Genomic DNA, 24,861 nt, shown 5'->3' with positions numbered 1-24,861 from the left:
CTGAGCAAGTCATTTAACCTGTCTACCTCCGTTTCCTCAACTGTAAAATGTAGATTAAAATAACACCTATCTTTCAGGATTGTTGTGAGAATAAAATGAAATAATATTTGCAAAGCACTTTGAAAGCTTTAAAATGCTACATAAATGTGAGCTGTCATTAAAAGGATGATAATTGTTCAGATATATAGATTTTTCTATTTGACTACTTTTTAAAAATCTCTTTATTTTATAGTTATACTTCCTCTCTCCTGGTAAGGTAGTTGACATTCTCAGCTCTGAATGAACTCAACTTAAATTATGATAAAGAAACAGACAAGGGCCTATGAGTAAGAACCAATAACCATTCCTATAACATCTGTTCATTCCAGGAGCTAATAGAATCTTCTCTTAATGGGCTTTGCCCTCCCCCAGAAGAAGGGTAATTGGAATTCTGAAAATATCAAAATCTTTTCTCTCCATCTGCAGAACACCAGTTCCATCACAAGTGGGCTATCCTATCAGACCCAGATGACATCTCAGCTGGACTGAAGGGTTATGTCAAGTGTGACATCGCTGTGGTGGGCAAGGGAGACAACATCAAGACTCCTCATAAAGCCACTGAAACAGAAGAGGATGACATTGAGGGGTGAGGATTCCCATCTCATCCCAATCCCAGGAGTTCCCTGATCCCAGTCCTTCCTTCCCCTGTGATCCAGCAGAAATGTATTTCCCCCAGATCATGGCCCCAGAGTGTTTATCTGTCTTGCCTCCCATTTCATCCCTTCTACTTCAGCAGTCCCAGATAGCCATTGTCAGTTCCAAGGTTCCCCAAGGTTTCTAAGGCACTTCAGCCAATGTCCTGGAGGTGATCCAAGGCATGTACCGCCCCTCTCCTCCTCATCCTAGGCTTTCCTATCTGCTTGAGAAAAGAGAGAAAGGGAAAAACACAAGGGCCCAGTGATTTTTACTCCATCTTCCCATAGAAAGAGAGCAAAATTCTAAAGGCAAACCAAGCTATAGAGGGCAGTGATTTGGTATACAGATGCTTAAATCTGAGAATAATGAAGGAAACTAGTAGAGATGGCAGGACCTGAAACATATTTGGGACCTGGGTCTGGTGGGTCAAAGAATCTGGAACAAGGTGGGCAGAATAAAGGTATAGATCCTGTGTGAGGGGGAAAGGGGAACCTGGCTGCCACAGCCCCAGTTGGATGTGCCGGCAGGAATTTACTGCTCCCCGAGGGGGTGCCCGCCGAGCGCCAGTGGGCCCGTTTCTATGTGAAGATATACCGGGCAGAGGGGCTGCCCCGCATGAACACAAGCCTCATGGCCAATGTGAAAAAGGCTTTCATTGGCGAAAACAAGGACCTTGTCGACCCCTATGTCCAAGTCTTCTTTGCTGGTCAAAAGGTACGTGGGGTGGGGGGTGCTCAGAATTTCAGTAGTTCAGTCAGTTAATAAACATTTATTAAGCACTGACTATGTGCCAGATGTTGTGCTAAGTGCTAGGGATATAAAGAAAGGCAAAAATAGTGCCCTCTGCCTTCAAGAAGCCATGTTTAATGGGGGAGACAAGAAACAAACAACTATTAATGCACAAGCTATATACAGTGGTATACAGAGGTAATCTCAGAGAGGTAACCTCAGAAGGAAGACACTAATAGTTGGAAGTGGAGAAGTTGGATGCTTCCATGACAGGTTTAGCAAGAGACTTAGTGGTTAGAGTAGGGCAGATAGGAAGCAGCACTTGGAAGAGAGAAAGGCAAAGAGAGAGAGACAGAGAAACAGAGGCAGAGATGGAGAGAGAGAGAGTAAGAGGGAGAGAGGGAGGGAAAGAGAGGAGGGTAGGGAGAGGGAAAAAATGTATGTTATTTTGATAACCATGTTTCAACATAATTCATTTTTAAAATAGTCCTATATATTTTATTTTATGCATTTAAAAACATTATTCTGAGAAGAGGTCAATGATCTTTATCAGGCTGCCATGACACACACACACAAAAAGGTTGAGTTGCTCTAGAGTTAGGACTGAAGAACAATAAAATGAAGAGTTGGAGAGATTAGGGAAATGAGCATATCTGGAAGAAGGGAAGGCTGGAAGAGGGAGGTCCTGAGGATACAAAATCCTACAGAGCAGATTAGGAATACATTGGACCCTTGACATTCAGTTCAATTCAAGAAGAACTTATTAATCTCCTGCTCTATGCTAGGCACTATACTAGGTGCTAGGGATACAGAAGCAACAACATGAAAAGGAAACAGTCCCTCTTGGATGTGGCAAAGACCTCAGAACACTGCAGGAGTCAGAACCTCTAACTTCAAAGGGTGGGGAGACCACAGTGGCCAGAGGAGAATTAGGACAAAAGTTGTGGGAGGTGCGGGAGGGAGGAAGATTGCATTCTCCTGACCCACCATCATCCCTTCATCTGAACAGGGCAAGACATCTGTGCAGAAGAGCAGCTACGAGCCCTTGTGGAATGAACAAATCGTCTTCACAGACCTGTTCCCTCCACTCTGCAAACGCATGAAGGTGCAGATCCGGGATTCAGACAAGGTCAATGACGTAGCCATTGGCACCCATTTCATTGACCTTCGAAAGATTTCCAATGATGGAGACAAAGGTCAGTGGCAAAAAGTGGGAGAGCCTAATGGTAGATAAGGAGCAGGTAAAAGAGAAATGGATGAAATCACTTAGTACCTAGATCAAGTACCATCCCATCCCTGCCATTTACTAGTTGGAGCAAATCCTTACCTTTCCTTTCCCATTCTTTGTGTTATATCACTCTGTCCTCACATCTTTCTATCAAAGAATAACCTCCCCCTTCCTCCTTTTCAGAGAGGCCAGAGGAGGATAGAGAGAAGGATGAAGTGATGGGGAACAGCAAGCCCACCCTAGATTGGGCCTTCTGCCCAAGTGGAATCCATGGGAGGTTTCCCCCCCAAACTCTTGCTATCCCTCTTCCAGGCTTCCTGCCTACTCTGGGCCCAGCCTGGGTGAATATGTATGGTTCCACTCGAAACTACACCCTGCTAGATGAGCACCAGGACCTGAACGAGGGGCTGGGCGAAGGCGTCTCCTTCCGAGCCCGTCTGATGCTGGGTCTGGCTGTGGAAATACTGGACACTTCCAACCCTGAGCTCACCAGCTCCACCGAGGTGCAGGTGGAACAAGCCACGCCTGTTTCTGATGTGAGTCAAGTTGCCTCCAGGTTGCAATCCCTCTATATCCTAAAGTCTCTTCCCATTTAGTCCCATCTCAGCCAAATCTCTCACTCCCTTTATGTTCTACAAATGGGATTTTACCCACTCGGCAACTCAAGCTCTACTTCTTACTTGTATTTTAGCCTAGTAGGGACAAGTGCTAACCACCCATTGGGTCTTGGGGATGTCTAGATCAGCATTATATGCCATTTTGTCCAAGACTAGCTTAGTTTTGGTCCCCAAGGATGTCTCCTCCTGGAGCTCTGGTGCCAGTCCCCTGAATCATGCCATGGCCTCCAGATAGAAAACTGGCATCTTTGCTAGATGACCCTTCCACATGCTGAGCTTTCTCCATCCTCTCCTCAGAGGACCATTGAGCATACAGCTTGAGAATACAAAAAGGGAATTTCTCAGTTAAATGCTGAGAAATCCAAGTGAAGTTTCTCACCAGAACCCCTGAATCCTACCTTGCCATTCATTGGTGTCTCTTATGAGCTATAGCTATCTCTGTGGATCTGGAGAAGGAACTCAGTCCCCAAACTGTGCAAACTTTGGAAGTAAAGGTAGGAACCTCAGAATCCTGTCTGCCAAGTTTTAGAAGTGACAGGGAAATATCTCCAGTGAGAAGGTTCTGCCCATAGCAAGTTAGAAGGAGATGCCCTAGTACCAGAACCTCTCTGCCCAGTCTGTGGCTCAGTAATACCTCACCCTACTTTCTTGCCAGAGCTGCACTGGAAAAATGGAAGAATTCTTTCTCTTTGGGGCTTTCCTAGAAGCCTCCATGATTGACCGGAAGAATGGAGACAAGCCTATCAACTTTGAAGTCACCATAGGTCAGTATGGCACCAATAGGGTGACTTCCTCTCTCAAAACCCTATACATCAGTGCAAGCCCCCTTGTATTTCATCTTCTCTTCCCTTTATCTATACTTACACATGTATAAATATATACCTGAAATGTGAGGGAGTTTGGCTCTCCAGGGGAACAGGAGAGCTGAATTATCACTACAACACCAGGAAAGGAAAGGATTTCTCCTTTGAAAAAGGTTGAGATACCAGTCAAGGTTGGGAAGGCAATTGCTTAGGAATGGAGTTCTCTCAGACTGGAACTGAAGTTTGGCCTTCAGGATGGGCTTCTGGGGAGAATAAATGACATGTTAGTTAACATAAATGTTAATATTTAACTGAGAGGAAGAGAGTAGGGGAGGGAAAAAAAGGGAAGAAAAAAAGAGAGGAGAGAGAGCAAGAAGGAAAGAGAGAAGGATAAGCAGACTCAATCCTCATTCACTTCTGCCACTTCCAAACTGATGAAAGCACCTACCTAGCTTCCTTTCTTCCCCCTCTCCTATTCCCCTCAGCTCTCTCTTTCCTCCTTCAACCCTAGAGTGGTAAATAGCTAGAAGAGTGAGCTTCTTGGTCTGGAGTGATGATAGCCATCCATGGAACAATTTCAGTACTTCCTCTTCAAGGAATGTTCTTATTCTGCTCCCAGGGAATTATGGCAACCAGGTAGATGGGATGTCTCGACCACAACGTCCAAGAAAGAAGGAGGTTGGGGACGAGGACGAAGTGGACCTGATCCAGAACTCCAGTGATGATGAAGGAGATGACGGTGGAGATCTAGTGTCTGTTTCTTCCTCACCTCCTATGCGGCCCCAAGTCACAGATAGGTAAGACCCAAAATGGGGAAGTAGAAAAGAGAAGATATTAGTAAGGGACTAGATTTTAGTGATGGGAGGGGACACACCAGTAATCCCCTGCCCTCTGTATATGTCCCATTCACACACCAGAACCTACCTATCCCACAGTAGTGCTCTCCTGCATTCATCCTGCTTCCTACTGGCACAGCAGATTGGACCATCCACCCTCCTTTCCAACTTTCCTCTCGGCTTCCTCCTCAGCTCATCCCCTTACTTCTGTCCTGTACCCTAGGAACTACTTCCACCTGCCCTACTTGGACCGCAAGCCCTGTATCTACATCAAGAGTTGGTGGCAGGACCAGCGTCGCCGCCTATACAATGCCAATATCATGGACCGTATTGCAGACAAACTGGTCAGTGCCCTTAGTGGTGGCAGGGAAGGAAACTGGAAGGGAATGGAAAGAAGACCAATGTGGTAGAACTAATTTCTAATCTAACTGCCACTAATTCACTGGGGGAGCTTGGGCAAGTCATCTCCATTTTTTCTTAATATGAAAAATGATGAGTTTGGACTAGAGGGTTTCCAAGGTCTTTTTCAGCTCTGGGATTCTTTGACCTTCTTTCTGAAAATAGCCTAATTGCATGACAAGGATGACAGAGCAGGTCCCTGGATTTACAAAGATATCTCTAGTCCCCAAAGCAAGGAGAAAGTTCTGAATGGAAAGGAATTTCAGAGTGGTAAGGGGAGAGGAGACGATCCTATAATGATACCCTCAGATACCAGAACATTGGAAAACATCAATAGGGAGGAGAGCTCAGTCAGTGCTATGGTGGAACACAACAGACACTATGGACACAAGGAGTCCATAATTTTGATTCATTCATTTGAAAAATCATATCCCAACTTATCTTCTCATCCAGTCCCTCATCCCAAAGTAGAGAAGGTGTGAAAGGTACAAAGACTAAAACTTAAATCTCTTGTTCTGGTTTCTCCCCCAAACCCTCTCACCCAGGAGGAAGGTCTGAATGATGTACAAGAGATGATCAAGACAGAAAAGTCTTACCCAGAGCGTCGGCTCCGAGGTGTTCTAGAGGAACTAAGCTGTGGCTGCTAGTGAGACAATGAACAGGGAGAGGGAAGAGGGGTGTCTAAGCAAAGGGGGATGGGAAATGGGGGTGAGGTGGGGAAGTTAAGGGAAGAGAAATGGGAAAGGGGCTGGTAGGAGTGGGGATGGATACAGAAAACAAGGCTGGACAACATGAAGCTGGAATGAGGCATGGAAAGAGATAGACATCCATATAGACCCAGGATAGATGTGGACAGTAGGGGTGAGATGAGTTCTGAGAAAGTTTGCTCAGACTGAGGAACTGACTTTGTCTCTTGCAGTCGATTTGTCTCACTTGCTGACAAGGACCAGAGCCAATCATCTCGGACAAGACTTGACAGGGAGAGACTCAAGTCCTGCATGAGGGAGATGGTGAGGGCAGGAAGCTGTCCAAGGTCTGGGAAAGTGAAAGGGGAGAGTGGGGCATGAACAACTAAGGAAGAGGGTCTGAGGAGGGGAAAATGGGAACCCATGAGAGAAAAGCTAAGTAGGGACTGGACACAATAGCTGGGCAGGATATAATTAAAAGAAACTGAGGGAATTAGACCCAGAGGAGGAGAAACTAATGAAGGGGGGGAAGATTCCAACCAGGGTCAGCAGGCTCAGAGAAGGATTCTACCCATCCCAGGATCAGTCCCACAGGTAACTGAAGTCTACCTGAGCTCACCATGAGGCTACTTTAACCCTGACTCACCATTTTTCCTGAGCCTTTTCCTCTGGCCTCTGTCTTCTACCCATCTTTTGCCACATACAGGAGAGCATGGGGCAGCAGGCTAAGGCTCTGCGGGCTCAGGTGAAGAGGCACACCGTGCGAGACAAGCTGAAGCTGGTTCAGAACTTCCTCCAGAAGCTTCGCTTTCTGGCAGATGAGGTAAAAGATCTGAGGAGACATTAGACAAATATTGAAGGTATTCCTAGCCCAGCACTGCCTAGGTGAGAATAAGATGCAACTTATGTCATCCCTACCCTCTAGTTGTCATAGTGGAAGTAAATGACAGACCCGGCATGCAAATTGTCTGACCTTGGACATCAGTTTCTTCATCTACTAAATAAAGAAATTGAACTAAATAACCTCTAAGGTCCCTTCGAATTATGATCTCATGAATCTGGAGAGCTTATAGTCAAGAACAGAAGATGATACACATGGTATTAAAAGTAACAAAACTTACATTTCTTAACCAAACATAACCAGAATGTATACATTCACATGAATACTGAACTAGATTACTTAGCTTTCATTAGCCATTTTGCTCAAAATGGCAACAGTCCTTTCTTTTTTTTTCTTTATTTTTGTGTAACAAATTCATTTTATATTCAATTCATGGAACAAAACAAGCATTTCCATAATACAATACAATAAAAAGATAATTACATATGACTCTTCAAATCTACCACATACAGCTTGGTATTCCCTCATCTACACAACAAAGTTATCATGTAAATTTCTTTTTTTCCCCTTTTTCTCCCTCCCCACTCCACCCCAGAGATGGCTACCATTTAGACACAAATAGGTTTTTGTATGTGTGTATATGTGTATACACATTCACACATACACACCCATATATTCTATTTATTTAATTATTCTATACATATTCTATTTGACAGTTCTTTCCCTAACTGCCAGTTCTTTTTAATCTCTCTCCTGAAGCCACCAGACCTACTCAGTCTTGGCAGTCTTTGTAGAGCCTTCCCCCTCTTATTCTCCATAATTCACTTTTAACTAAAAGATTAGACTCTTGAAAAAGAACTTTGTAAGCACTAAAAAGCACAATTTGACTTCAGATGGTAGAATGGAAAGCAGTGGGTAGAAGTTAGAAAAAGACAAATTTAGGCGTGATATCAAAAAGCGCTCTCCCTCACAATTAGAATGATCCCAAAATGGAACCGGCTGCCTTGAGGTGGTGCGTGGTCTCCATCTTTAGAAGTTTTTGAGCAGAGGCTGAGGATATAATTGTCATAATTATATGAGGATTTTTTTTTCAAATATGGTTTGGAATAAAAGGATGCTGTGATCGCTTTCAACTCTGAGATTCTACAAAACTGTGAAATAAATCAAGATTGTGAGTTCCTTGAGGTCAGGGACTATTTTGTTGCTTTCCTTTGTACAATCACAATGCTTAGCATAGCACCTGGCATATGGTAGGTGCTTAATAAATTCTTGTTAATTTGACTTGAAAATAATATACACTTTGGGGCAGCTAGGTGGCACAGTGGATAGAGCCCCAGCCCTGAAGTCAGGAGGGCCTGAGTTCAAATCTAGTCTCAGATACTTAGTATCTCCTAGCTGTGTGACTCTGGGCAAGTCACTTAACCCCCAATTATTTCAGCAAAACACACACACACGCACACACACTTATGCGGAATTGAATTGCTATGTAATAAAAGTGGGGAAATGGTGTTCTGAAACATCCCTAAAGTATTAATTCTTAAAATAATATAGAATCATAGATTGAGAGTTGACTACTGACTATTCAATGGACCAAAAGGAGCACCAAAGCTATCCAGCCCAACTGTCTCTCATCTTAGAGATGAAAGAAATAAGGAGGTAAAATTCCTTGCCTCAGGTCACATGTAGCAAGTAGCAAGATTGGGATTGACCAGTTGCCATTACTGAACTATTTAGATTTATCTCATCAAGCTTGTTAGAACATGTATTTCCGGTATCATTATATTATTCTTCTTTTCAATTTCAAACTTGGTCCCCTCCCATCAACTTTCAATGCTCAAAACATCTGTGTAGCCCCTCTTTGAGGACATTTTGTTTAGATTATGTACAAGAAAACTGGATTTGTTTTAAAGCTTTAAAGCTGCTTTAAAGCAGGGGTTGTTAAACCTGGGATACATAGACTTTGTTTTTAAAAAATATTTTGGTACCTATTTTAACATGATTGGTTCCCTTACAATTCTGTGCATTTTATTTTATGCATTAAAAAACATTGCTATGAGAAGGGGTTGATAGGTTTTAACAGCCTGACCGTGGGGTACATGATACAAAATAAAAGATTTCTGACCAAAAATTAATTCTCCAATTGATTTATCCTTCTTATTTATCAAAGTTGAATTTTTTTCACTCTAATATTCTAGGATTCAGGAATCCTCTCACATGGACAATCCCTGGATTCTCTTGGTCAAATATTCTATCCATCATCTATTCATTTATTCAACCTTGTTATATGCCAGGCACTATGTTAAATGCTAAAGATACAAATCAGTCCCTGCTCTTGAGAAGTTCACATTCTTATGTGTCTGGAAAATAGTGGATATAAGATACATAAAAAGCAGAACGGACTCATTTAGCTTCTTTCCATTTCCTGTACCAAGAAGGTACCTTCTTCCTTTTTTCCTATCTGTCCTTTTTCCAGCCTTGCCTCCCACCAACCATGACTTGTTCCCCATCCATTTCCCCCATTCCAATTTCCTTTGTTACATCTCACACTTTCCAACTCAAGGTCCCCCTTATATTTCCTCTCTCCATACAGCCCCAGCACAGCATTCCAGATGTCTTCATCTGGATGATGAGCAATAATAAGCGAATTGCTTATGCTCGGGTACCCTCCAAAGATGTGCTCTTCTCGATTGTGGAGGAGGAAGCTGGGAAGGACTGCGCCAAAGTCAAGACCTTATTCCTCAAGGTGCTGGGTGGGATTGAGGGGAGATGGGAAGGAGGGGGACTGAACCAAAACTCTCCTGAGTAGCTATGCATGGCTAATGACCACCCCCATCTCATCCCCACTCCACTCCTCAATCAATCAATAAGTAAATCAGCACTTACTATGAGCCAGGCACAGTGCTAATCCCTGGGAATATAAATATTGAGACAAACTGCTCTCAAAAACTTGCAATCTAAGTTCATGAACATGTATTCTCCATGGAACCTCAGTTCTAGCAGAAACTTTAAAGAAGTTTGTATTGAGAAGGTGAGAATTGGAAAATCTGGAATCTTTTAGAAATATGAAACTCTATTAGCCTTTGCTTGAAGAGTCAAAGAATGGAAAACAGAGAAAGGTGGGCATATGTGGAAAGGAGGGACTGTCCTAGAGAATGACTATTTAATGAATTGGGTACCAGAATACTTAGGCATTGACCTCCCTGGTCCTGTCCATTCCCTTACAGTGTGACTGAATAGTGAGGTAGCTAAGTCTAGCCTAAACTTGGAGTCAGGAAGACTTAAATGTGGTGATGATGATGATGATGATGATGATGATGATGATGATGATGATGATGATATCCTCAGTTTACCTAATCTATAAGTTCTGAGAATGTACAAAGGGAAGTTAAAGGATGGGTAACAGGATTTTCTCTCTCCCCACTTCCTGCCCTCCCTTCCATTCCCCATCCCATCTGGTGCCTTCTGGGAGTCCAGGGTAAAGGACACTGGGTAGAGGAAGGGAAAGGGTGGCCAGAACTCAGGTTATCTCTCAGTCACGTGTTCTTCATTACCCTTAGCTGCCAGGAAAAAGGGGCTTTGGCTCGGCTGGATGGACAGTACAGGCCAAGCTGGAGCTATACCTGTGGCTGGGTCTCAATAAACAGCGGAAAGACTTCCTGTGTGGCCTGCCCTGTGGCTTTGAGGAGGTCAAGGCAGCCCAGGGCCTGGGTCTACACTCCTTCCCCCCCATCAGCCTCTGCTACACCAGTGAGTGTGCCCCTTGAGGAGTCTCTGTGAGTGACTTCCCCTCAGTTCATTAGATCTCCTACAACTTCCCAAGACAGATTCTTAGGACCAGTTCAGTTCAGTTTCCTATAGCGCCTCTGGAAAGGTCCCTGCTCAGCTTAGCTTATTCTCCCAGACCAAGTAAAAGTCTTGCACCCCAATCTCTTCCACCCCACTCCTGCTATAACTCGTCCAGACTCCTCACCAAAGGGAGGGTAGTAGCCAGATCTGTGGAGTTGGAGAAAGCTCTATCGAGGTGAGAGGGAAGCAGAAAACCAACACCACAGTCCTGCACATCCCCCGGAGAGGGGGCAGCATCTGGGACCCTCTGAGTCTCAGGACCTTGCTTCTCTGTCCCTCCATCCCCATGTAGAGAAGCAGGCATTCCAGCTCAGAGCCCACATGTATCAGGCTCGAAGCCTCTTTGCCGCGGACAGCAGTGGCCTCTCGGACCCCTTCGCCAGGGTCTTCTTCATCACTCAGAGTCAGTGTACAGAGGTGAGATGTCTGAGAGGGGACCCTCCCTGGGAGGATAAAGGAGACAGCCAGCCAGCTCCAAAAGAGTATTAGAGGAACATGAAATACATAGACAGGGTGTAATATATTGGGCCTACAAAAACTCACACATCAACTAATTCCTTTGGGGAGTTTGGGAGAAGGGCAGCGAGAGAACAGCTATGGGCCCAAGACCTGTATCAGCTACCTGTACTAATAACCATTATTAAAGGCTATCAATTTTTGCTGAAGTTAAATTCACTACAACCCAAACTGGGGAGACATTTGTTTGTTTTGCTGAAGGCTTAGGGAGGGAAACTCTAAAATTCAGTTCTGAATCTTTACAGAGCCTGAAATTTAAGAGTAGATAATAAGGCTTTCTCCCAAGTGAGGCCCCCATTGATTTCTTGATTTTAACCCTGTGTTTCAGGTTTTAAATGAGACTCTGTGCCCAACCTGGGACCAGATGCTGGTATTTGACAATCTGGAGCTATATGGAGAGGCCCATGAGCTGCGGGATGACCCCCCCATCATTGTCATTGAAATATATGACCAGGACACTATGGTATATGCTATGGAAAGAGGCAGGGACCAGGGGGCTCTTTTGCCATCACTCCTTCATCTGGCTCATCCCCTACCACAACCATCACTGACTACCAAATACCCTGATATGGGTCCTGTCACAGCCTGGAATTGGACTATGGTTCATTCTTAAACACACACTTTGTTCAGTTGCCTGGTTCTCAAGACAGCTAGCCACCTTTACTCCCAACATCACAATTTTTGAAATTCTTGCCTACTCACACTGAAAGAAGGAAGCTTGTTTCCTATTCCCGAGCTAGATGCTTCTCCATCCCCTTCCCTCCAACCGAAGTTCCTGAGGGAAATGGAGTAGGACTGTCCCTAAGGGTGTCTCCTAGTCCAGGTCAGAGGTTCCCTCCATCTCCTCCTTTTTTAAAATTAAAGAATTGAACTAAATAACTTCTAAAGAATGTTTCAGCTCTAAATCTGTGATTCCATGATCTTTGATTTGGGTCAGACATGGCAGGAAACTTCAGGGATGGGCAAGAACACTAGAATCAGCCCCTGGGTTTAAATTCCAGTTTTCAATTTGATCTTGGGCAAATTCCCTTTTCTGTAAAATGGGAATGATACTTCCCTGACAACTCCACAAGTTTACTAGAATCAAATGTAATGATGAATAAAGTGCTTTATGTGTCATGCACTTTTCAGCAACTCAGGGAATCCTGCTGGATATCCTGCTAAAATCATCCTAGGGAATGCCCCCAGTGCCTACCTTCATCATCCATGCATGTGTCTGCGCCTAAGCCCTGGACACATTGCACCAATTCTGATCTGTCACCCACAGGGGCCTCTTAGCACAATCCCAGCCCTCCTGGAGTGGGAGGCAACTAAAGGCAAACCTTTCTTCAGGTCCAAACTTGAGGGTACAATATCCCCTTCCCTCTCTCCTCTACTCAGGGGAAGGCGGACTTCATGGGCCGGACCTTTGCCAAGCCGGTGGTGAAGATGGCAGATGAGGATTACTGCCCACCCCGATTCCCTCCGCAGCTGGAGTATTACCAGATCTATCGGGGAAACGCCACAGCCGGGGATCTGCTGGCTGCCTTTGAACTGCTGCAGGTAAGGAGTAGTCCAGGTAGAGAGGGGCAACTATAAGGGCCAAGGCCTCAGTGAACATTGGAGGGGACGTAGCCCAGTATCCCCAGAACAAAATCAGAAGAGTGTCCTGGGTCTCTGAGGACTCCTGATGGGGGCCTGGGAATCAGATCCAGACTAGAGGGCCAGAGGAGGAAGATGATTTAGGCTTCCCTTTGCATAGCAATTTCAGAAGGGGCTTTCTGCACTGTGTTTATTTTCTCATGGAGAAAAGTCCTCCTCTTGTCCTGGGTGCCATCCCAGGAGACCAGAGATGAATGCCTGCAGTTTTGTCCCAGTGCCCTGAAATCCAGAGGAGCCCTTACAGCACTCTGCCCTTCAGCAGCATTCAGATAGTCCAGTTTGGCCCCAAGCTGGCAAGGATAATTAGTGAAAGGGGAAGACTCTTCCCAGGCCAGCCCACCCTGCCTCCACCACTGCCTGAAACAGCCTTCCAGGGTCACCACAGACACACATGCTTGAGTACATACAATACCTGCATGTGTAAATGCACACATACACATGAGGTACATCTCTATGCACACCCATCTTGTACACATACAATGTACACCTAGGTACAGGTACATCTATACAGGTACCCATGTAATCCTAGTGTATACACAGCACACATGTGTGTATCAACTCATAAGACATACACACATATTATGTATATATACAACTATGTATGTACTTCTATAAAAGGGTTGTTCACTTACGTGTTCATGCATGCGCATAATGTAAGACCAAACTCCTAGAAAAACCTATGTATACATGTACACTGTACTGGAACTCATGTACAGTGCCTAACTGCAAAACACACACACATTAAATAACATGCATGTTACAAAATGCCTTTTACATGTATTGCATTATATATATACATTTACATGTACACAGTAAAAGGCACACATGCATTCTGCTCTACATGTACACGCAATACACACACAGTACATATGTGCCCTACATTACATTGCTCTGGCCTGATGTATGTGCTTGTGTGTAGATTGGACCAGCAGGAAAGGCTGATCTACCTCCCATCAACGGCCCTGTGGACACGGATCGAGGCCCCATTATGCCCGTGCCCCTTGGCATTCGCCCTGTGCTCAGCAAATATCGGATTGAGGTAACAACAGCAAGCATCACATCGGATCACCCCCTTCTCTCCCTGGCAGGATCAGGCACCCTGAGCTTTCACTGCTCAGCCCTCCTGCAGCCTCTCCCCAAATGTCCCTCACTGACACTTGATGTGTCCCCCAGAGCCTCCCTGCTTCCCCTCCTTTCTCACTGCTGCTCAGTTACAAGCAAATGCAATGAACTTCCAAAGTCCCAATTTCTCTCCATATGTTTCTCTAATTTTATGGTGGACTTTTTAGAAACAATTTCTTCCAAATGCCCAAATGTAAGGCTCACAAAACCTGGGGTTACAAAAGTCTTTGGAACCTGATCCCACTTTACCTCTGGAGCCTTACTGAACATGAGTGATCCCCTTGCCCACATTCCATGGTTCAGTCAAACTGGCCTTATTACAGTTCCTCTTATATAGCATTCCCTCTTCCACCACCACCATGCTTTTGCAAGGGCTCTTCCTCCTAGCTGGCATGGACTTCCTCCTTACTTTTGTCTCTTAGAATTCCCAGTTTCCTTTTAGGTTCAGTTCTAGCACCATCTTTTCTCCATAACATTGTCAGATGTAGGACACAAACCCAGGTCCTCTGACTTTCAGAACTCTGTACTATCCTGGCTAATTTTTTCTATTCCTATATACACATGAAGGAATTATACTAGCTGATCCGTAAGGCTTCATGAAAGTCTAACATGTCCTATGGATCTATGGCTGCCTCTTCTTTTTGCACCTAAATACAAGTCATTGTCTAATCCAGAGGTGTCAAAACATGCCTCCAGCAATAGTCCAAAGTGTAATCTGGACCAGATAAAAATGGATTGGAAAATAGTTACCCCAAATAAATAAAAGGATAATAAAACAGATATTGTAAAAATTTATAGTTTTCCAAGTCAATACACAAAGAACCCTGTTTCTGTTTGACTTTGACACCACTGTTCTAATTAAAAGTCCGGAGAAAATCCAAGTGGAAGGAAAGAGACCAAGGGAAATTAGTGTCTATATACAAAGGTATTAGACTTCTTCTTAAGGGCCGAAGCAGTCCCAATTTGGTCTTTGTATCCCCTGTGTCTACTATCTAGTACAGAGCAGTGTCTATAGCAGGTAGTAGGTGCTTAATGAATGCTTGTTCGTTGATTCATTCACTTACCTCATTAGATTCCAGCATTAGTGCATCTGAAATCTTTTCATCATTTCTCTTTTCCATTGGCTCATTTCTCTTGGTCTCTTTCCCTCAACTTGGATTTTCTCCATATCCTTATTTGCCACCTGGGTAGGTAGTGCAACAGAGAATCATAGAGATCACAATGTGTCAGGTCTATGTGGATTATAGAGAGCATCTAGTGCAATAACTTTTTTATAGACCAGGAAACAGGTTCAGAGAAGAACATTCCCCTGTGATGCTGGACCCATGATCCTGGACATATGTCCAGTTTGACTCAGCAGGAGCAGGTTTTCCTGCTCCAAATCTAATGTTTTCACGTGGGCAGTGCTTCTCAGGAAATTCTACCTCTTTGTTCCTCCCTAATGCCTCCATCTGGTCCAGATGCTACCTCCATTTCCTCTGTATCCTTCCCAGGTGCTCTTCTGGGGTCTCCGAGACCTGAAACGAGTGAATCTGGCCCAGGTGGACCGGCCTCGAGTGGATATTGAATGTGCAGGCCGAGGGGTGCAGTCATCCTTGATCCACAACTATAAGAAGAACCCCAACTTCAACACCCTTGTCAAGTGGTTTGAAGTAGTGAGTGGGGGCTCAGAGCTATTAGTTGAGGGAAAAGGAGGAGCAAAGGGATGTAAAATAGAGAATTGAACTGAATCATCAATTAAGATCTGGAGGTGACTTTAGGGACCAATTATTCTAAGCCTGTAATTTTACAGAAGAGAAAGCCAGAGAAGTGATATGGCAGCATGACAGGGAGTTGAACAGAGAATAAAGTGTTAAAGGCAGGATTTGAACTCAGGTCTTCCTGTCTCTAATGCTCTATCCACTGTGCCACCTAGAGTCTATATGGGGCAAAGGGTGAAGAAGGGAGTGTTCCAAGATTCTTACTCCAGGCTCTCAGTTCCCTTCCCATTCTAACCTAGGATCTTCCAGAAAACGAGCTATTGCACCCTCCACTCAACATCCGGGTAGTAGACTGCAGAGCTTTTGGCCGATACACCCTGGTGGGCTCCCATGCTGTCAGTTCCCTTCGTCGGTTCATCTATAGACCCCCTGACCGCTCTTCCCCAAGTTGGAACACCTCAGGTACCAATCGCCCTCAACCCCAATCCTGTCTACTCTACCTACCAACAATAATATTTGCTCAAGCCCTGACCCCAATTCATCCCTCTCTCTTTCTCTTCAGCCAATTGGCCATCCTAACTCCAGAATCCTAAAGACCTGTGGTCTAGGCATTGAGGGGGACTAAGGGTGGAAGATACAGGGGAAAGGATTGAACTTTGGGGACATAGGTTGAACGAGGATAACCAGCTAATCCTTTGGAACCCTATATTTAGAGAGCCTGTCCCTCCCTATTTCTGTCTCAACTGATCTTTTCTCCTCCTTGAACCTCAGTCCTTGCCACCTCCTCTAGTCCTGCAGTGGGCTGTTAGCCCATTTCTCCAATTTATGTTCCCTACCACTCTAATATTTCCTCTCCTGCTTGGAGCTCCTGACAGACAGCACTAGAACCCTGCTCCATTCCTCCTCCTTCCTTTTATTGCTATTACTATTTTCCTCTCTTTTCTGTCTATCTGTTTCCTACTCCAGTTGGGCTGTGCAGGGGGGGCCGGGTGCTGTCCAACGGGGGTCCCTGCTACCATCCTACAGGGGAGATCGTGGTCAACATGGAACCTGAGGCTCCAGTCAAGAAACTGGAGACCATGGTGAAGCTAGATGCGGTAAGACCTTCTACCCCAGGACTTGGTTCCATGAGTATCTAGGTGCATGTGCATGTGCATGTAATTTCCCAATAATTACTATGTTTTTCCAAATACAGGCAGTACTTACACACACACACACACACACACACACACACACACACACACACACACACATCTGGCTTACATATAACCTGACAACAACCTATGATTTTTATTATTGTGCAGTGTTTTCAACAATACCTATTTTTTCCTTTAAAAGACCACAACAGGAATATAACCTATAATCAGGGGTGACCTATGTTCTGCCTTCAATAAGATTTATAATAAGCCTTCAATAATACTTTCTTTCCTATTGTACAGCAGTATAGTGAGACACCAAGCAGTATCATGTGGAACATTTCCAGTGAAGGATTACATGGTAATCGTCCAAAAATAATCCTAAACCACCTACTATATATACAGGGGTTCATGGGAGTGAGGACAATTTTATCCTAATACCCAATGCTAGAATTCAAAGCAAGCCCAAAAGCATTGGGGACCTGGGGAAGGAGATAAATCCTATTTAAAGATACCCATTTAGACCCCTCTAAGTGCCCAACTCCCTCCCAGCTTTGATTCCTACCATTTACTCACAGATAGCAAGAGTAGAGAGTGTGAGAATGTTAGCATCTGCTTATGCTCTAGGATTACTGGAGTATAAGCATATATTCTTTATCTTCAGACTGCTAACTACAATTTTCTTCTAGTGGTAAGTCAGAAGAGGGGAAGGATAAGCTTTCTTTCATCATCAGACCAACCAGTAATGGTGTAACAATTAAATGAACCCACCACTGACTGACTTTATGTTGACTAACAACACTGTTTGCCAATTTTTTTGTTCAATCATTTAAGTCATTTAATCCTGTTTGCCTCCATTTCTTAACCTATAAAATGGACTGGAGAAGGAAATGTTAATATTTTTGCCAAGAAAACCTCAAACAGGGCCATGAAGAATTAGACATGACTAAAATTACTGAAGAATAGCGACAAGTTTGAGGCATCTAGTAGATTATTTAAGTTACAGGTTATAAAAAAGGAGACTCAATATATGGAAGAACTTCTATCAGTTAGAACTGTCCAAAGAGAAAGGGCTGCCTCAGAACCTTTCCATAGACAAACCCACGTTTCTTCATATTCCTCTCTTCTCTACTCCTTCACAAATTTCAATTGTCTGAACTAGGTAACCGTCTTTGCTAGGGTTTCTAAAGCAACTTTAATAGTAAGTAAAGAGAAATGGGAAAAACAAAACCCCAAATTCCAGAATTATCACATCATGAAACATGGGAATCTAAGCCAAAAGTGTCCCTACCATAATTGGCTGGTACAATTTCTGAAATTAATTAGCCCATTTCCCATCTAGCTAGTCTCATGACCAAGTCCAGTTCAGGACAAAGCCAATAGCCAAGCTGCCTGGAGAAAGATACTGTCCATATCCTTACCTCTCTCAAACAAGGGTGTTCATTTTCATTTCAAAGCTGGTTACTCTTCTAACTCCTCCCACCAAATTTTCCTTGGTCAGCTTTTTCATTCAGCATTCTTCTTTACACTAGTAAAACACCACCCACTTAGTCAAATCATCATTTATATTACCTTCCTCCTCTCCCACTGAGGACTGGTTCAAAGGATTTTAGATAAAGAATTGGAAGGGATTTCAGAGGCCAATGAATCCTCCTCTCATTTTACAAACAAGGAACTAAGGATCAGAGAGAGAGGAATTAAATTGAAACCATAGAATCACAGATTTTAGAGCTGAAAGAGACCTGAAGTCACCTAGTCCAACTCCTTATTTTACCGAGGAGGAAACTGGAACCCAGGGAATTGATTTCCCAAATGTCACATAGACAAAGAGTATCATGGGGATATACATGAGAAGCCCTATGCAGAATCACAATATTCTATATAGATTACAAGGTCTTTCATTAGCTCATTACTTGGGAAATAAGCCATTACATATCTTCTATTTTAGCTGTATACATATATAAATATGGTAAGTTCTTAACAATCTCTGGTAAGGAAATAAAGAGAATATAAAGATAATTTTTTAAAAAAACCTTTCTATTCTGTTTATTTTGGGGTTGTTGTTTTAAATTTCTATTTCCAATTCTAAATTCTTTCCCTTCTTTTGGTCCCTTCCCAACTCATTGAGAAGGCAAGAAATATGATACCCATTACATAGCTGAAGCCAAAGTATAATTGAACCCTACTAAAAGTCATCTGAAGTCTACCTCCATTTAATATTCATTTCAATTATTTTCCTATCAAAGTAAATAAAATATAACCTTAATTTATAAACAGCTGAAAAGGAAACTATTTGCAAGTCCCTAAAATAGCACACTATTGTTGATACAATATCCATCATCTCTGTAACTTTGTTTGACAAGCAGTATCCTGTGAGTAGCCCACGAGAACTGTGCACACACCTTCCTGTTTACTCTCTCACTTCTGTGATCTATCTGTGCCTCTGCTACTGCCCTCAGCTTTGTATCCCAAGTGGATAACTTTGTCTTTGCTTCCTGTGACATGCCTCCCAGAGCTCTGATGCTGTCGTCAAGGTTGATGTGGTGAGTTTTGGTCCTGGTGGGTACCAGAGGGAATTGGCTTAGGACTAAAGCTTGTGGGATGAGTAATATAGGAGGCATGGGAAAATTAGATCTTGTGCTGAAATCTGGGTATCTCAGCCTAAGGAGCTGGGGTTGGATACAGTGGGGCCCTCATCCCCTAAAAACCATAGCCCTAAAAATCATAATACTACTGCATAGACTTAGTATCTTCCTGGGCTGGAGTAACCCAGTAGATAAGATGATAAAAGATATATAGTCCAGCCCATTCCTGGCAGAGACACTGCAGAGAAAGATGCTCTTGAGGGAAAGAAGAGAAAACTGTATCCCAAAGCTCTGGCCAGCCTGGATCTGAACTCAGAGTCTGAAAGACCTGAATTCAGATCCTCCTTTAGATATTTACTAGCTATGTGAGTCTGAACAAATCATCTCTAAAAAGAAGGAGCTTGGTCCCAATGGCCTCCAAGTTTCCTTCCAGCCCAGCATCCAGCACAGTGCCTGGCACATAGCAGATATTTAATTGGTACTGGTTGACTGACAGATTAATTAACTTCAGCATCCTCTAATTTCCCTCATCACTTGCAGACAGAGGAGGAGAAGGACAAAAAGAAGAAGAAGAAGAAAGGAACAGCAGAGGAGCCAGAAGAGGAAGAGCCAGATGAAAGCATGTTGGATTGGTGGTCCAAATACTTTTCATCTATTGACACCATGAAAGAGGTAAGAAACTCCAAGAAAGGGGCTGGGGCTGGGCAGGTGAGACTTGCCTCAATGCTAACCCAGGTCAAGGACTTCTTCAATATTCCATCCAGATCATTGAGTTTCTCATCTCCTCACCCAACTTGCTCATTTCCACCTCAATACATAGTTCTTTGTGTCCTACTTCATATTCTCCAAACCAATTGGTATTCTTTTTTTGAGGTGGGGCAGTTAGGATTTGGAGGCAGCTAGGTGAGGCAGTGAATAGAGCACTAAAGTTAGGAGGATCTGAGCTCAACCTTGGGCATGTCATTGAATGATTGACTCAAAAAAGCAACAAAAGAACTTACAATTTCATCAGTATAGAGACTCCATAATGTGGAAAGTCTTTCCACTGATGCAGATCAGCAACTCCTTTGCAACTTATAGTCTGGGAGCACTAAAAGGTTAATTAACTTGCCCATAGCCAGTGAATCAGAGGAAGGTCTTTTTTTAATCAATGAATTATTAATTTCCCCCAGTAACATTCAAAACAATTTTTCTTTACAATTGTCTTAAAGATTTTTGAGTTCTAGGTTCTTTCTCTTATTCCCAACCACAATTAAGAAACTACATGTAAAATTATGCAAAACACTTTTTAAAAGTCAAGTTGTGAAAGAAAACATGGATTTCCTACCCTAACGAAAATAAAAATCTTCAAGAAAAATTGTTTTAAAAAAAAGAAAGAGAAATAAATAGAGAATTCTTCAATTCAGACACAATCAGTTCCTTCTGTGGGTATGGATAAGATTTTTCATCATAAATCCTTCAGAGTAGTTGTAGATGATTGCACTACTAAGAATAACAAAGTCATTTACAGCTGGTAATCCCAGAAAAATTACTATTACTTTGATTACAATATATTTAATTTTTCTACATGGTAGACTTTCCAAGTTTTTTTTTTTTCCTGAGAGCCCTACTCATTATTTCCCAGAGAATAAAATCATTTCATCACAAACACATACCACAGTTTATTGAGCCATTCCCCAATTGATGGGCAGTCCCTCAATTTCTCATTTTTTTTTGTCCTGAGAAAAGAGCTACTATGAATATTTTCTGTATATAGAAGTCATTTTCCTTTTTTTTTTTTTTCTTCTGTTTTTTCCCAAGATCTCTTTCGGTATTCATGCCTAGTAATGGTGTTGTTAGGTCAAAGGATATGCATGAATTTGCAGCTCTTTGGGCAAAGATCATATCTTTTGATCATTTATCAATTGGGGCATGGCTCTTATTTTTTATAAATTTGAGGCTTTATCAGAGAAACTTGCTTTAATTTTGTTTTATAATTTCTATTGATAATTGTATTTCTCATTTATTCTTCCTTTCCTTTCACCCTGTCCCTTCTCCAAAGTGTTTTACTATAAGCACTCCCTCTCCCAATATGCCTTCTCTTTTATCACCTTCCCCCCTTCCTAAATTCTATTCCTCTTCTATTTTCCTGCAGGGTAAGATAGATTTCTATACCCATATTGAGTATTTGTTATTTCCTATTTGAGGTAATTCTGATGAGAATAAGGTTCAGTCTCTTACTCTTTCTTCTTCATCTTCCCTCCTTTGCAAAAGCTTTTTCTTGCCTTTTTTTTTATGGCAGATAATTCGCACCATTCCACTTCTCCCTTCCCTTTTCTCCCAGTACATTCTTCTGATATCTCTTAATTTCATCATTTTTTTTAAAAAAGATATTATCTACTGGATTACTTGCCAAATAGGGAAGGGAGTGGGGGTAAGGGAGGGAAAAAATTTGGAACACATAGTTTTGCAAAGGTGAATGTTGAAAATTATCCATGTATATATTTTAAAAATAAAAAGCTTTAATTAAAAATATTTTAAAAGATATTATCCTTTCATATTCAATTTACATCTATGCCCTCTGTCTACATTCTTCGAATTTTCTTCTAATTTCACAATATTCTTCTAATTTCATAATAATAAGAATATTTTAATGAGTTATAAGTATCATCTTTCCATGTGGGAATATAAACAGATAAACCTTATTAAACCCCTTATGATATCACTTTCCTGATTATCTCCTTATGCTTCTCCAGAGTCCTCTACTTAAAAATCAAATTTTCCATTCAGCTCTGGTCTTTTCATCATGAATACTTAAAAATCCTCTTTTATTGAATGATCACCTTTTCCTCTGAAAGATTATACTAAGTTTTGCAGGGTAGGTGATTTTTGGTTGCAACCCTAGCTTCATTGATCTTCAGAATAATATATTCCAAGCTTTCCAGTCCTTTAATGTAGAAACGCTAAATCTTGTGTTATCCTGCCTATGGCTCCACTAAACTTGAATTGTTTCTTTCTAGATGCTTGCAACATTTTCTCCTTGACCTAGGGGCTCCAAAATTTGGTTACACTATTCCTGGGAGTTTTCGTTTTTGGCTCTCTTTTGGGAGATGATGAATGGATTCTTTCAATATCTATTTGACTTTCTGGTTCTAGAATATCAGGACAGTTTTCCTTGATAACTTCTTGAAAGGCTCTTTTTTTGAACATGACTTTTAGGTAGAGCAATAGTTTTTAAATTAGATAATCTATTTTCCAGATCAGTTGTTTTTCCAATGAGATATTTCACATTTTTCCCTATTTTTGGTTTTGTTTTATTGTATCTTGATTTCTCATAAAGTCATTAGCTTCCATTTGTTCAATTCTATTTTTAAGGAATTATTTTCCTCAGTGATTTTTTTGTACCTCCTTTCCCAATTGCCCAATTTTGCTTTGTAGGTCTTTTTTCTCCTGATTAGCTTTTTGTATTTCCTTTTACACCTCTCTCAACTCTTTCCCTAATTTTTCCTCTATCTCTCTTGTTTTTCAAAGTACCTTTTAACCTGAGCCCAATTCTTATCTTTTTTTGAAGGCTTTGGATGTAGAGGTTTGACTTTGTTATCATCTTCTGGAATATGTGTTTTGATCTTCCTTGTCACCATAACTTTCAAGTCAACTTGTTTTTCTTATGTGCTCATTTTCCTAGTATATAGGAGGACTCCAGCTTGGCTCTTTTATAATGAGAGACTTAGCTAAAGGGGCCAGTGGGTGAAGTCCCAAGTTGGCTCAGATCCCATGGGGGTTATGAGAACCCGGATCTCCTATTGGAATTCAAAGGAATGCTTATGACCAGGATTTGTGAATCAAAGGTCCTAGCTTCTTGAATTGGTAATCCATCAGCTAGGAGGGGCTGGGAATCAGAAAGGAATAAATCAAGCTGAAAGGACTAGTTTCTTAAAGGGACCACAACTCGTTTCAGATCTCCTTCTCATTTCTCCTATCCAATGCTCCATCCCCTTATTCTGAACCTTTTTATGGATTATCCACCTTATCTATATCCGTTTTCCTTCAAGTACCAGCTAAAATTCCACCTTCTATAAGAAGCCTTTCTTTGATTCCCTATAAAGCGTTCCCTTTATTGATTATAATATATAAATATCTTACTTGTATTTAATTGTTTGTCTGTCATCTACCCCATCAGATTGTTAGCTTGTCTTTATATTCTCAACACGTAAGGTAAAGCCAGGCTTTTAGTAAGTGCTTAATAAATGCTTATTAACTGGTTGACTAACCATACAAAAACCACTCTTAGGTATCAAGTCCACTCCTTTCTGTGTCCTCTTCATTTCCCTTTCCTATTTTTCTCTCCTTTGCTCTCCCATATAGGCATATTTGGTCACCTCTAATATAAATGTTTGTAAAATAGATTGGAATGACAAGATTAAACCTCTGACTTGTTCTTAGTCTGAATATGTGAACTAACAAATGCACTTGAGTAAACTAAGAGGGATTTCAGTCTAGCCAGGGGAAAGTATCACCACAGAGAATTTCTCTCCTCAATTTCCACTCACACCTGGCCCATCTTTTGACAGCAACTTAAACTGCAAGAGGCAACGGCAATTGACGCTGAAGACAAGGAAGAGATGGACCCCGCTGAGGGTGAGTCCTCTGTGATCCCAAATGTCATCCTTCCCAATCACCCTTCTCTTACACTCCACCTGGATTCCAGCCCCTTCTGTGAGCAGTTACTTCCTTTCAGTTCCCCAATCCCCCCAAAAAGCTATAATAGCTCTTTTAAGTGCATCACATACACACACACACACACACACACACACACGCACACACAGATTCCAGAAAGGCAACAGGATCCAGATATTAGAAACAAAAGAGATCTTGGAGATGATCTGCTCCAAACCCATCACTTTACAGATATGGAAGATAAGGTCCAAATGGATGAATTAATTGCCTAAGGTCATACTGAGATGTATTGGAAAAGATGTAAACAGAATTCAGGTTTCCAGGCTCAATTTAATTCAACAACCATTTATTGAACATCTCCTGTATTTGAGCACTGTATTGTTTGCTGTGTATAGTTTTTTAAAAAATTAAAACCTCTTTCTGCTGAGGCAGCAAGGTGGTATAATAGATAGAGCTCTGACCCCAGAGTCAGGGGAACCTAAGTTCAAATGAGAACTCAGATACATACTTTCGGTATAACCCCTGATTGCCTCCAAACCCCCCCAAAAAAACCACTTCCTTCCTTTTAGGAATTTATATCCCACTAAACTCCCAGCCAACAGTTTAATCATTTAGTTTATTAAATTTTGAATGAGACCTCTGATTTTAGTGGATTAGAGAACTTCCAATAAAGACACTTATTTTAAGAATACAGATCAACATCTACATCTTAGAGAGTTGCTGGGGCAATGAAAGGATAAATGACTTGTCCTGATCACACAGTCAGAATGTGTCATAAATAAAACAGTTCTCATCTACTCATTAATTAATGCCTTACATTTGGACAGTACTTTACACAATAGTTC

The 24,861-nt window shown here is 42.2% G+C and overlaps 1 protein-coding gene across 1 annotated transcript in view; it reads left to right on the top strand.

Moving 5' to 3' along the window:
- The window catches only part of OTOF (otoferlin), a 156,845-nt gene that overhangs the window by 118,373 nt on the left and 13,611 nt on the right, over nucleotides 1–24,861 (top strand). Inside the window, exons 12-33 of the mRNA XM_074300111.1 lie at nucleotides 466–625; nucleotides 1,203–1,389; nucleotides 2,414–2,600; nucleotides 2,945–3,168; nucleotides 3,905–4,013; nucleotides 4,672–4,849; nucleotides 5,112–5,232; nucleotides 5,833–5,933; nucleotides 6,207–6,297; nucleotides 6,680–6,796; nucleotides 9,405–9,557; nucleotides 10,372–10,561; nucleotides 10,953–11,077; nucleotides 11,505–11,639; nucleotides 12,557–12,718; nucleotides 13,737–13,856; nucleotides 15,433–15,594; nucleotides 15,939–16,101; nucleotides 16,606–16,736; nucleotides 19,289–19,318; nucleotides 19,901–20,032; nucleotides 23,911–23,977. Coding sequence (XP_074156212.1) covers nucleotides 466–625; nucleotides 1,203–1,389; nucleotides 2,414–2,600; nucleotides 2,945–3,168; nucleotides 3,905–4,013; nucleotides 4,672–4,849; nucleotides 5,112–5,232; nucleotides 5,833–5,933; nucleotides 6,207–6,297; nucleotides 6,680–6,796; nucleotides 9,405–9,557; nucleotides 10,372–10,561; nucleotides 10,953–11,077; nucleotides 11,505–11,639; nucleotides 12,557–12,718; nucleotides 13,737–13,856; nucleotides 15,433–15,594; nucleotides 15,939–16,101; nucleotides 16,606–16,736; nucleotides 19,289–19,318; nucleotides 19,901–20,032; nucleotides 23,911–23,977 — 3,045 coding nt within the window. The remainder of the gene's footprint in view (nucleotides 1–465; nucleotides 626–1,202; nucleotides 1,390–2,413; nucleotides 2,601–2,944; nucleotides 3,169–3,904; nucleotides 4,014–4,671; nucleotides 4,850–5,111; nucleotides 5,233–5,832; nucleotides 5,934–6,206; nucleotides 6,298–6,679; nucleotides 6,797–9,404; nucleotides 9,558–10,371; nucleotides 10,562–10,952; nucleotides 11,078–11,504; nucleotides 11,640–12,556; nucleotides 12,719–13,736; nucleotides 13,857–15,432; nucleotides 15,595–15,938; nucleotides 16,102–16,605; nucleotides 16,737–19,288; nucleotides 19,319–19,900; nucleotides 20,033–23,910; nucleotides 23,978–24,861) is intronic.

The sequence above is a fragment of the Sminthopsis crassicaudata genome, chromosome 3 (genome assembly GCF_048593235.1).
Source record: "Sminthopsis crassicaudata isolate SCR6 chromosome 3, ASM4859323v1, whole genome shotgun sequence".
Classification (NCBI taxonomy): domain Eukaryota; kingdom Metazoa; phylum Chordata; class Mammalia; order Dasyuromorphia; family Dasyuridae; genus Sminthopsis; species Sminthopsis crassicaudata.
Note: the sequence above shows the minus strand (reverse complement) of the source record. Positions and strands in the feature narration are given on the sequence as shown.